The 13,215-nt window shown below is 37.0% G+C and overlaps 1 protein-coding gene across 6 annotated transcripts in view; it reads left to right on the top strand.

The window, feature by feature from the left end:
- The window catches only part of CGNL1 (cingulin like 1), a 54,475-nt gene that overhangs the window by 1,898 nt on the left and 39,362 nt on the right, over positions 1-13,215 (top strand). For 5 of the 6 annotated variants that reach the window (XM_065847177.2, XM_065847175.2, XM_071813874.1 and 2 more), the window contains 2 exons: positions 10,246-11,842; positions 12,363-12,457. In XM_065847177.2, coding sequence (XP_065703249.1) covers positions 10,265-11,842; positions 12,363-12,457 — 1,673 coding nt within the window. In that variant the 5' untranslated portion in view covers positions 10,246-10,264. Of the gene's footprint in view, positions 1-7,162; positions 7,264-10,245; positions 11,843-12,362; positions 12,458-13,215 lie in introns of those variants that run through there. The other variant, XM_065847176.2, reaches the window with a different exon arrangement.

Here is a 13,215-nt window from a genome sequence, read left to right as displayed (position 1 = left end):
CTCTAGATATGTCATTGAATTGTTTCATTTTTTTCTCATGTTAGAATAAATGTGGTTATGCTTACAGTGTGTAGAAAACCAGATATGGTTACTGCTGATTAATATAAAAGTATACAAAGTTGTGAACCTCTTGTTACAGAATTTGTGGTGATATTCCGAAGAGCCTATTGTCTCCTTAAGTGTATCACACAACTGTTTTTATTCTCAGTATATGGGTTAGTTGCGTTTTGCTTTTAAATGTAATACATGGGGTGACTGTTTAGGCTGCAAGAGTTTCCACCAAGCAAACCAATTTATTTTAATTTCTGTTAATTTTATTATCAGATCTTACTGTCACTAGTAAAATGTCTGGTAATCCACGTTCCCTTAACAGGGTATATATGGGAGATGTGGATTTAATTCGCTGCAAAAATGGTCTGTGGTGTATCCTGTGTAAGGAATTTTACCTCAGTTAAAGGATGACAAAGCTGAAAAAAAGACCTGGTGACAGTATGCTGTTCCTTCTTCTGCCTTATCTTGTGTAATAGGAAGTTGATCTTTCTGGGAGTATTGGTGAAACTGGTTTGTCTAGGCTCTGCAGTGTCATCTGAAATGTGTAGGTGAAAAGGCATGACCTCAAACTTGGATTTTTAAATCTTTTGTCATGGAGCAATGTGAGATTAACATATTTGCAAGGAGTTTGTTCAGCCTGGACCATAGTGGGCAGTTTGTGATTTAAAATTAGCTACTTAAGTATTTTGAAGGCCAAATAGTTCCGCGGACGTCAGAAATTAAGCCAAAGTAAACCAGCACAATTTCATTTTGTAGCTTGCTGGTTTACCATTTCTACTTTTTGAAGTCATGGTGATGATAATAATGGTGTTGTTATTATCTGACCTTTTTACTATGTTGATAACCTGAAAATATGCTTATTAATATCAAGTGCATGAACCTGATTATGCAAAACAATGTTCAGCCTGCAGGAGTGTCTGCCTGTGTTGATAGAGGAAAACTAGCAAGAATTTGGTCAAGATCACTGATGCTAATAGATTCTGAGAAATTACAATGAACACGAAAATGATGGGCCATTTGTTCCACTTCTGCAACTCTGAACAGCAGCAGAAATAAAGCAGGCTTAAGAAATTTGTGGTTCTTTCTTCTGTATGCCCCTCTTCTTCCTTTTTTAGGGCTAGGAAGAGGTTATCTTCTACCTGATCATTTTGGTGATACGATTCAGAGCTGGGCTTTACAAAAAACTACATATTTACAACATAGACATTAACAACTGTGTCTTGAATGGCCAGGATGAGGTGAAGATGTTGGAATTTCCCCAGTTTTGCTGCTAGGTCTTAACAAGCCGCATACTGAGGAATATGGGCCTGACTGGATAACTTAGGTTTCAAACTTAGCATCTCAAACTTAGGTTTGGTAGTTTACAGGTTTTTTTAATACATCTTGAATGCTGTGTTGGAAGGATGTGCAAAACCACCAAAAATGTTGGGTTTGTAATTTCTGTTCTTACTTGGCAAAAGAATGAAGAATCCTCTCCCTGAGAATGTTGCATTACCAGGTTGTTGTGTGAGGGAAGGTACTTCACGTGTTCATGGAGTGTTCATTCCAGGCATGTTTATATGGAAACATTAACACATTTCAGAAATTGCTTTGTCCTTGACTCTCTGAGTGGAGTTAAATCTAAATGGTAATATTTTTCAGTAGAGCCAAGTATGACAATTTAATGTTAAATCCTGAGAAATTAACATGTTAGGAATGCATATGTTAAAGATTTAGTGAAGTTGTAGTCATGGAGTCACCACTGTTTGGGATTAGAGCTCAGTGTATTTGCTGTGACCTTGTATTATCTCTGCCAACAGAGCTGGCATATGCCTTGAAGAAGTTTATCCAAATGTAGCCTTATAACATTTTGTTTTATGTGAAACAGAGTAGATGACAAAATCCATAGCCAAACATTTTAAGTACATAGTATAGTTTTTCCATGTATGCCTCTAAATTTTTAGCCAAATTAACTGTTTGAAATTAAATGGATCCATCTTTTGTATTTCTGAGATGCATTAACCAGATTGACAGTATCAGATTTAAAATGAATATTGTATAATAACCTTTTCATATTCTACTTGATTTTGGTAAAGACAGAGCAATGAGTAATAAAGGCGGTTGGAGAAACACCTCAGAAAGTACTTTGACTAAAAAAAAAAAAACCACTGGGGAGATTGGTAAGAATGGGAGGTGTCTCAATTATTACCACAACAGCCCCTTTCCGTGAGGGTCGCCAGGCACACATTCATTACCATTGAAATAGCTGCTTGACTATTGGCAGTCTGAGCATGGCAAGAGTTTGAGTCCAGGCATTTGCAGAAGTTCTCTATTTAGGTATACTTCACACACACCATTTAAATGTAGCTGAAATGTTGATGTGGAAACTATAATACACTATGAAAAGGAGACCTATTGGCTAGACTCCCCATGCTTACACATTCATATGCATATGTGCCTATGTATTTTTGTGTTTATACATAAACTCTCACAGACACTTGCAGAAGCTGTATGCCGTTAGGAATGTTTCAACTCTATTTTAAATTCTATTGAAAGATATCTCTAAGAGCTGTCGAAGTTTATTAGAATGGAAGATGTGTGTTATGTACATCAACACATTCGAAAGTGAGTAATGACTTGTGATCTATTTCAACATAAAGCATAACACGAAAGTGGTATGTAAAATTTGAGCTTTTATGTAGAGATGGGGTGGTGTTTTCAGTTATATGAATGAAGCTCAGAATATTTGTTAGGCCTTTTTGAAACTGGTAATGGGTTGGGGTACGCCTTCATGCAGTCATTTGCACACCACTAGCTGGTATATGCAGGGAGCAAACGTTCAGCAGTAGCAGCATTTATTTACAAAAGTAATTGCCAGGTAATGTTACATTATAATTCCACAAGCACTTGAAGCTTCATAAAGAAGCAGCCCTACCTCCCTCATTTCCCACCAGTAATTACACTATTCCAGTGTGAAGGTGAGAAGAGTGGCAGCCTGTGGGAGCTGGTTAAATGTGTGCTCAGTGTACAGGCAGGGCCCACACCAGGAAGCTTTGGCTGCATAAGCCAAAAGTGATGCATCTCCTGGTGGAACAGTCTAGCACATCTGTGAGGCTCCTTTCTTCTCTGGAGTTATCTAGCCTCTGTCTACCCAGCTTTTGCCTCTCAGACTGAGTGTGATGATATCATCTTGCTGTCTCGTGTTGGCTGGGCTCAGGGCCTGCAGTTCTTACTGCATATTTAAATTTTAAAATGCATGGTTGAGTTAGTTGAAAGAGAATAGATGGGTGTGAAGCCAAGTGTTTAAAGAATACAATGTAATTAAGACAAAGTTTAACAATAGAAAAATGGGAGCCATAGCCAGCTTGGATATGCATGAAGCAGTGGCCTTCTGTTGGCTGTGTAAATATGACTATCAAAGTCTATTTTACATGCAATTTTTGTACTTAAATGCTTGCATCGATACAGAGACTAACCCTTTTCTCTGTGTCTTCATATAGGAGAGACCTTGGTCTCTGCATACAGTTGTACTCATATAGCTCATCCTGAATTTCATTTAGGAATAAGCTATATTTATATAATCAAGGTTGTGCTGGCTGTGTCTGTTGTGTTGCTGTTAACTGTAATTTTTGTAGACAAGATTATATTTTTTGTGGTGAGAATACTGAGAATAAGGTCCAGTGAGATGGCACATCTAAAGCCAAGGAATAATTTTTGGACTAGGAGAATATTTTTATTTATTTTAGCTAATATTATGAATAATGTTGTGTTCTTGAAGCACTGGCAAAACTTTTCAACAAAGGTTGCCCTCTGTTTCTATTTATTTGAGACTCTATTTTAACAGACTTGAGATTTTTGCCTGAGCTTCTAAAAATATGAGCAGGATACGCTCTTCTGTTTAAACAATAATGGTATCATTGGGATGTATTAAGATAATTTCCTTTGGAACAAATACAAAGTTTCTAACACTGACAATTGGAGGAAAATATAGTGAAACAACACAGAATCTCTTGTGGAGTGAGTGTAACTGTATCAGATATTTGGACATAAACCAGCTATTGTATTGGAAATCACAAACTGCTTTTAGAATCTGTAAGTATCCTTGTCTCACTCAGCTGTTGTTTCTGTCAATACTTCAACAGATACGAACATTTGATAAACTAGAATAGCATATATGAATTAAAATTTCTTATTGGTGACTCTGTTACCTTTTCAACCTTCTCATTTGCTAGTTTGTCATAAGAATGAGGAAACATTGTCTGGTCATACCATGTGTGTATAAGTATTTATATGGGATTTTATTGATTTGCTTTTTGTATTTGAAGTGTATAAATGTTAATTGTGCTTCAGTGGTGTCAAGATACTTAAAGTGCAAGTAGATAACTCCAATAGATTGGATTCTGTGTTGGGAGCAAAAAATATCTTGTATAGGCATATATGAGCCATTGTGGCTCACAAAACAGTATAATGGCATAAGTACACTTATGCAGGTATTTGTATCCACAGAAAGCTTGCACCAGCATAACTACGAATAAACAAACATAACTCTCCATCTTCCTCCGATGACTTAATTAGTACCACAGTGTATAGGACCTGGAACTAGTGGAGACAGATGACATCAATTAGTTTATTGGGATTGTATTTCAGATATAGGTTCGGTTTTAGTGTAGTATACTTTTAATGTGTTTTTTTGTCTCTGATTTCATTTTGTTTATGATTTGGGAGAGTCTGAAAACTAATTACTTTAATAAAGAGCTTTTAATAATAAGACGTTATATATTTCAGTGGTAATAGTTTAGAATATTAGATGAGAAATTTTGGGCTTTTAAAATATTTTTATCATTAACAAAAATTAAGGCTTTAATTTCCACTCACTAAGCAAAGTTAGTAGGTCATGCCGTATTTCCTCTGGGGATAAAACCTGTAAAATTATGATTATATGAATTCATACATAGCAGGTTAAGAAAATGGGATACGGGTTGTGTCCTGGTCTTCAGTCAAACTTTGACAATTTATGAGACCTGAGGATCTGCCAAAATGTCTTGTTGTTGACTTACAGCCATTAAAGCATATTTTCCTTTTGGGAAGGAAAAAAAAAAAAACAATCAAGAACACCAACAAAACCTGCTAGTTGTCACATAGCTCAAGCATTTGGCTGATTTGGCACATACTTTCATAGGACTAACAAGACGTTTTACATTTGAGACACTGAGACTTCCTCACACACAGCATTTTTCAGCCAGAGGGAGTATGAACCAAGCTTTAAGCAAGTGAACAGCATCTTTTGCTCTAACTGCTGTTAACAGTTCTTTCTACTGACAGTATTTATTAAGTACAGTTATCTTTCTGTCCTTGAAAAGCTGGTGGGTATTAATATTATTTTATTGGCTGAGGATCTGAATAAGACTGTTTAATAACTGGGCAGAACTGAAATGGAAATCCTATCTTTAAGGCAGCAAATCCAAGACTCATCCCCATTGCTCTATGGTGTTTCAGAAGAAATTGATAAAATAGTATGTGTAACCTGAACATGGATGTTTGCTATGACTAATAGCTAGGGAAGAAAGGTGTTATTTGGAAGTTTAATCCTGCAGGAAATTCCAACTTGTCATCCCTAGGCTGCCATCTGAAATCAGAACAGAGAATGATATTTTTCACAGAATAGGAATGAAAGTAATTGATTCAAAAATCTTGAAGTACTACTAAAATGTATTGCTGTAATGGCGTGCTTCCTTATGTCCCCAGACTTCTCTACAGGTGAATGTTCCTGGCTCGACTTAATTTTTCATTGTGCACCCAAAGTCATATTTAATCACAAAGAAAAACAAACAAACAACATTGCCTTTATGGAAGGCACAGGCCTACATGGCTCCTGGTGTGGAAGCTGGAATTATTGCTTTCAAAGGGAGGCTTGAGTGACCCACTTGCAGTGTGGCTGTGTGGTCCTACAGCTTTTACTTCTCTACATGGGCACCATGCCCCCCTTGGACTGGTAATGGGTATGAATTTCATTGCAGGTATCACTGCACTACTGGGACCATAATGGAATGCAGCAGGTCAAAATCTGGTCCTTTGCACTGCACCAGTTAGTGACATAGATTCATGCAAGGACTGTATGAGGAGGGACTGTATCTAAGGTGGTGGATGGGATCTAGTACTAAGCTTAGAAATAGCTTGTGCGGTTCATTTATATGCAGTGGTTTTAGAAGAATATCAATTGCTAGATTACTTTTTATGGAATGTGTAAGATTAATTCTGCCTGTAAATAATAAGTCAGCCCTGTCTTGGAGACTGAAGTGATACTTTGATTTGATCTTGTGATCTGTGTGATACCAAGCATTAGACTTTGTAATGTAATGCTGGTAAATGGAGTTGTGAATAATACATGCCATATGGCTTAGGTTCCTGGCAACTCATGTTTTTTTTTTTCAAGCACAGAAATTTTTACAGTCTCTCTCATTCCAACAGGTAGGAAGATGAGGTAGGGCATGAGGATTTCAGGCATCTTTTGAAGGGAATGAATATTTGAAAGTCAGTGGTCTATTTTCCAGTTCTTCATTTATAGAAATTTTGGGTAGGTCTTCAATGCCGGTGTCAGAAAAGCTGACCAGCAATAAAATAAATCTCAGGGTGCGTTGTTCTTGTGTTGGTGTTTTGGTTTTTTGTTTTTTGTTTTTTTGTTCCCACCCGCTGCCTGCATGGAGCCTTCATATACTGAATTATGACGTGATATAGTATAGAAAATCCTCTGTATAGGCCTTTAGAAAATTTAGAGTTTTGACTAGTAGACAGGGAGTGGTGGTTTACAGACAGTACAGGGACAAGAAGAAATTGCTGCAGAAGTTTTAGTATTTCTGTAACTATCATGATTTTCTTTCTAACAGGTGTGAGGAGTGACTGCCAGATATGATACAAATATAATTTTATGTAGACAAAATTATACCTCAAATAGGAAAAAAATCTTAAGTGGGGATAAGGAAACTACTGGAAAGATGGCAAACTTGTTGTTTCAGATGTTCTGTTGCTGCATATTGTCAGTTTGCTCTTAAATGAGTTTTACTGTCCCCTTTTGCAGTCCCAAATCTGGAACTTTAAAATCTACCTTTTCTCTCTTGTGGTCTTCTGTAAGCAGTACACCACATAAACTCAGCTACTGCAGAGCTATCTGCCATATAGTCTGAAAAGGACGGCAACCCAGACCCATTTTCCTCTTGCGGAAGCCTCAGATTGTGGGTAGGATTGACTGTGATGAAATTTCCCCTCATGTTTCCAAGGCATGTTTGTGAGATTGTGTTCCACCAAGTGCAAAAACATAACAGTTTTGGTCTTTCCATGAATCATCCTGTCTGTTTCCTTTTCTTCACCCTCACAGTATGTAAGTTTTCCTTCCTCTTCTCTCCTAAAGTTATTTCCTGTCGTTTTCCACTGCACTGTGATTTATTATTGACCTAACACCCACTTTGTCTTGTGATATTGCTGGTATTTTCTCAATAGTCAGCTGCACCACGAATCCATTATTTAGCTTGGAGAGCATGCTCAATGTTATGTAAAGCCGGGGGACAAATTTTACAGTTCCTTCCTGGCATTTTGCTGTGCATGAGTGAAAAATCTGGAGTAAACATCCATAAACTATGACATCCCCCTTTTTTTTTTTCCAGTTTTTAAAAAAAAAAAAGGCACTGATTGACTAATACAGGCAGTGATTTTTTTTTTTGTAAGAAAATTTGGAAATAAATTCCATGGAACCAAATGTAAATTGATAATTTAGCTTTTAATAGCTTGAAATTTTCAGTATTCTAAAAGTGTACTCCTTCAAAGAGAAGATGGTGGCATGTCCTAATCTTCCTTTAATGAAATATCTACAGCTGACTCAGTTTTAGGAGTCTCAGGATTATATTGGATATGAGGGAGTTCCTGTTTTTCTGTCATCAAGAGAGCAAGGGAGGAGTCCTAGTGCCATAGAAAAAGTCAGATCCTTTTTATTCTTCTATATTCCTTCAGTAGGTGTTGCAAAAGGAGCCCGCGTGTAATGTGAGATAATAGCTGTGATGGATCTGCGACTTTTTAAGGAGGTCAGGGAGCACATTGCTGGTGGGGGGATAGCGTGTCCCCCCACATGCTGTTCAACATCTCTGCGTTTTTTATCTGTTTCAGGAACCCTGTCTGTCCAGCACAGCTACTTGGCTTGTGTGCTCGAAGCAGACAGTGTGAGATGCTTTATTACAGATGTGTTAGAGGCGTGCCTAGTAATAGGGGTGTATAGGCAGGATACAGAAGAGCAAGCTTCATATGCAGAGTTTGGCATTAAGCAGGATTGGGAAGGCATTTTTTTTAAATAAATCTGACTTGTAGATTTGGCTAAAGAAGAACTGAAATGGATGAGTGGACACAGTTCCATGCCTTTGTGATGCTGTAATGTTAGGAAGGCTGCAGAGCGGCTGAAGAAACAGCCGTGTCTGGCACAGGAGTATGTTTCTCAAAGGCACTCTTTTCTGCTCATGTTGGCAGGGAAAGCAAGCAGTTGGGGTTCCAAATGACAGGGGTTTTCTTTTTTTGTGAAGCGGGTCTCAAATAGCTCCTGGTATCTAGCTTTAAAATAGCTGTGAAAGGAAATATTTTGGAAGCATTTAAAGAAAATGGGTTTGGCCTATTAAACCTTCAGTATTCCTCTCCTGTGGCTCTTTCTAAGGTATTGTATCAATGCTGAAGAACAAACTGCTATAGAAGAACATGCAGAGTATTAGATTTTCAGACATGAGAAGCTCTGCTGACAAGTTCTCTTTATAAACAAAAATGTCATAGTTTTTATTTTTGGAAAAAAAAAAAAAAGTTGTTCAGAAAAATGAAACCACATCTGAGCAATGATAAATTATGGGACTTTCATTCCCACTGGAGGCCAGTATTTAAAATGAGTGTTTAAACACCTTTATGAAGGCTTATTTTAAAAAGAAATCCCAAAACTGAAAGGCCTGATCAGCTTTGAGTACCAATTTTTTTGTTCACAGGAAGTTTTTAAAGGTTATTGCCCCTGAAAATAGAGCTAAAACACAAATGTAGTTTCGAATTTTGTGGTTGCCTCAAGTGGTCCAAGGCTCTGTTGCTGCCAGAATAGTTGATCACATCATTCCCTGGTGCCTTATGTGCTGATCTGATACAAAACTGCTCTCTTTTTTCGCTTATCAGTAAAGCTGTGTAGCTGCATGGTTACTGGCTTGCAAAAGGGACAGGGAGAATTTTACAAGCTGAGATAACAGGGTGCTGGAACTGTTGCTTTTGGAGATACTGTGTTATGGCCTACATTTTTAAAGTAAGTTAGTAACATACAACTTTGAAGTGAAGTAAGCATCTTTCAAACCAACATATTGGAACTTTTTAAAGAACTTCCTTCTGTAGCCTAATAAACTGGATGTGACCGAACAGGGAGTACACATTGTGTTCATGGGGCTTCAGAGTGAGGAAAGGCCTATGTAGCTACAAAAATGTAGACCTGGAGGTTCAGGCTGAATCTAGAGTGAACTCATTAAGTCACTTTCTTTCAGCTCTTGACAGTTTTCCAGGAGATACTTGATTGAAAATTACTCTTTTGATGAAATTTCAAATAAAATAACTTACCTGGGGAATACAGTGAATATACTCCAATGATATCTGTAAAACTTAATGAGTTCCCTACTGGAGTGAATTTGCTTTGTTTGTGCCTGACTGTGTTTCCTGAATCTTTAACTCTGTGTTCTTTTGGACTTGTTCTAAAACTGCCTGGTTGTGTTTTGCTCTCCTGGGCTTATGTTTAAATGTTAATATGGCTGATACTAACTGCTGGCTGTAAAATGATCATTGATTTGTGAAGGATACAGTCTTTTAGTAAATATAATGGAGACACCCAAAATAAAAGCTACTTGGATTCAAAAAATTGTACTGCAATTGCTTATAATTGAAGTAACTAGGTTCTAAAGCAACTAACACCATCTCTGTGTGGGTGATCTTAACCGTTGTTATTTCTTCACATTTACAGTTATAAAATAACATTACATTGATTCAGTTAGTCATTTGTCTTCGTATCACAATGTATTCACTTTAGGTTTCGTATAGCTTGTATATTTATTTATCTGCATATTACTGTTAGTCTTCATAGTCATACTGAATGGTAGAATAAAGTAATTAATGAAATAATCCTAAGTATTTAAAACAATTACTTTTTTGTAATTTTTCTTTATTCAGCTATAATCCTCTGATAATCATGGAGCCATATTTTGCTGGTTTTAAGCACTTGCAGCAGGACTATGAAGTCACTCTTGAACTCGCAAGTGAGGAGACTCAAAAAACTAGAAATGCACAAAATTCTAGGACGGGGTCTTATGGTGTCAGTATTAGAGTCCAAGGAATTGATGGACATCCATACATAATACTAAACAATACAGAAGGATGTTTGTCAGAAAATCCTCCTCCTCCTGGAAAAGAACAGCAGGCCATTTCTCAGACTGCAAGCAAGCCAGCCACCGACTCCAATATTGCTTTTAAGTTGGAGGACAAAAACAGTGAATGCACAAAGTTTCCTGGAACACAGCAAATGCAACCCTGTATGCTTAAAAGCCTGAAGATAACCAACCTGGATGAAAAAGAAAATACAATATCAGAGGTTAAAGATGGAACAATGAAATCCTCCAATTTGTTGAACTTTCAAAGACATCCTGAACTGTTACAGCCTTATGATCCTGAAAAAAATAACTTGAACTTGGATAATTACCAATCTTCTCTGTGCAGTAAATCTAAATCTTTGGCAGATGAAGATAAAACTGAAGCAAAGCCTTGGGTTTCCTCATCTCAAGTAGTATCTCTACAGAAAACAAATACTTATCTTGCAGAGCCAGCCAAAGCAAATTCAGAAAAGATACATTTGAACAGGTCAGTAGAAGACCAAAGTAGGCAGCTCTTGGATTGTCCCAGTAGCACAATCAGCCCCAATGAAGGGTGTGTTTCAGAACCGTTTTCATCTGCAGGAGGATCCCAGTGTATTAGTCCCACTGCTTATCCAGAGACAAGAAAACCTCGACCAGATGTTCTTCCCTTCCGCAGGCAGGATTCAACTGGGCCAGTATTGGATGACTCACGAAGATCATCGTCCTCATCAGCTACTCCCACTTCTGCCAATTCCTTATACAGGTTTTTACTTGATGACCAGGAATATGCCATCTATGCAGACAATGTTAATCGGCATGAAAACAGAAGATATATCCCATTTTTGCCTGGAACTGGTCGTGATATTGACACTGGTTCACTTCCTGGAGTAGATCAGCTAATTGAAAAGTTTGATAAGAAAGTTGATAAGAGAGGTAGGTCAGGAAAAAGGAACCGAATTCATCCAGATGATCGTAAAAGATCCCGAAGCGTTGATAGTGCCTTGTCGTTAGGGAATGATGTAAATTCAGATTATCTAGGTGAATTCAGTAAAAGCTTGGGCAAGTCAACAGAGCACTTGCTGAAACCATCTAAAGTTTGCCTGCACAAGCAGTTATCCAGAGATGAAAAGTCACATTCCAAAGAGATTAAGATTTCTGCTCGAAATATTGGAAAACTGCAAATGCCTGATAAAGACACTCAGAACAGTAATTTCAATTCTTTGCAGTACCATAAACAAAATGGAGCTGATACCGAGAGCTTTATGTTTAGGTCATCAACACTCCCGGGACAGAGTAAGAGAGAGGAAGTTAAAACAGTAACGTCTACTTTATTGTTGCCAAATCGAATCACAATTCCACCTGATTCAGGAGCCAAGAAAATTTCTGTAAAAACGTTTTCATCTGTCCCTAATATACAGGTAATTTTGAATTTACTCTTGAAGTTGTATTTTGCAGTCAAGTGTACTAAAACTGTCCTATTGTGAAGTGCATATTTTTCTGCTTTTCGTTACAATAAACTCCCATTACACAATACTTCATACAATGAGATAGCAGAATTGTTCTGGAGAAATGTAAATGCAGAAATTATTTCTGTAGTTGCAGGTATAGAAAACATGGCTTGTAAAACAGCTTACTCTTGTATGTTGGGGCCTATGAAGATTATTGTAGATGATGTTATGATGATTCGTAAGCATAAATGCATACAAGTAGAACGCTGAGATGTATGTTACTCCATACAAAATTATATTTCCTTTCTTTGGGTGTGGAGTATGCTTGTTTCTTGCAGTAAGCCAAAACGCCAGTGGATCTTTGTGAACTTTAGGTGCACAGTACATTATTTTTTTCATAATAGAAAAGAACGGAGAACTTCTAGTGTACAGGTTGTATTTACAGCCCTCTTAGGATTATTTTTTTTTATATTTTGTCTTGTCCTTTTAGGCAACTCCCGATCTCTTAAAAGGCCAGCAAGATCTTGCACAGCAAACAAATGAAGAGACTGCTAAACAGATACTTTACAATTACCTTAAGGAAGGGTTAGTAAATATATTTAACTTTTGGAGAGGAGTCTGCATTTTCTCGATGTTTATTTTCTATTACATTTAAAATGTGAAACTGAAAAATCAAAACTATAAGTAAATGAAATGTCTGTTTCATAATTCTGTATTGCAGCTGTGTCCTTTAAGGCATTATAGGATCTCAAAACACACAGGCAATCTGGACTTTTAGAAAGTATTGTACAGGATTTGACGATATGTACCTGAAATTTGTGAATCAGAATACGTTTTGTCTATTAAATACTTCTGGAATTAAACTTCAAGTGATGTGGAGGTTCATGAAGAATTCAAATCATACCTAATGGGAGTTTAAGCTTGTAGGTATTTTTAAACAACAACAACAAAGAAGTGTTATCTCTTGATAACTTTGACAGAAACTTTCTTGTTGCTGGGCATTTAATCCTTTATCCACCTGTAAATCTTTTACTCGGTATTTTCTGATGATAACTTACTGAAAGATTAAGGAAGGATAAATGAATGAACATATACATCATGCACTTATATTTCTTTGCATTCCTGATGTAGCAGGTTCTGGTAGCTGCTGAAGTGTTACTTATGATGCAGTAGTCAGGACTTGAGAAACCTAGTACTAATTACTTCTAATTTCAGGGTGTTTAAATAATATACATGCTGAATACCTGTCTTTCCACAGCTGTGGTCTTGTATAAGAGAGTAGCAGTTAAAGAGTTCAGTGATTTTTTTTTCTTTTTTTTTTCTTTTTAGAAAACATTTGGAAT

This window comes from Patagioenas fasciata, chromosome 12, assembly GCF_037038585.1.
Source record: "Patagioenas fasciata isolate bPatFas1 chromosome 12, bPatFas1.hap1, whole genome shotgun sequence".
NCBI lineage: Eukaryota > Metazoa > Chordata > Aves > Columbiformes > Columbidae > Patagioenas > Patagioenas fasciata.
The sequence above is the reverse complement of the archived record's forward strand: the minus strand, read 5'-3'. Positions and strand labels throughout refer to the sequence as shown.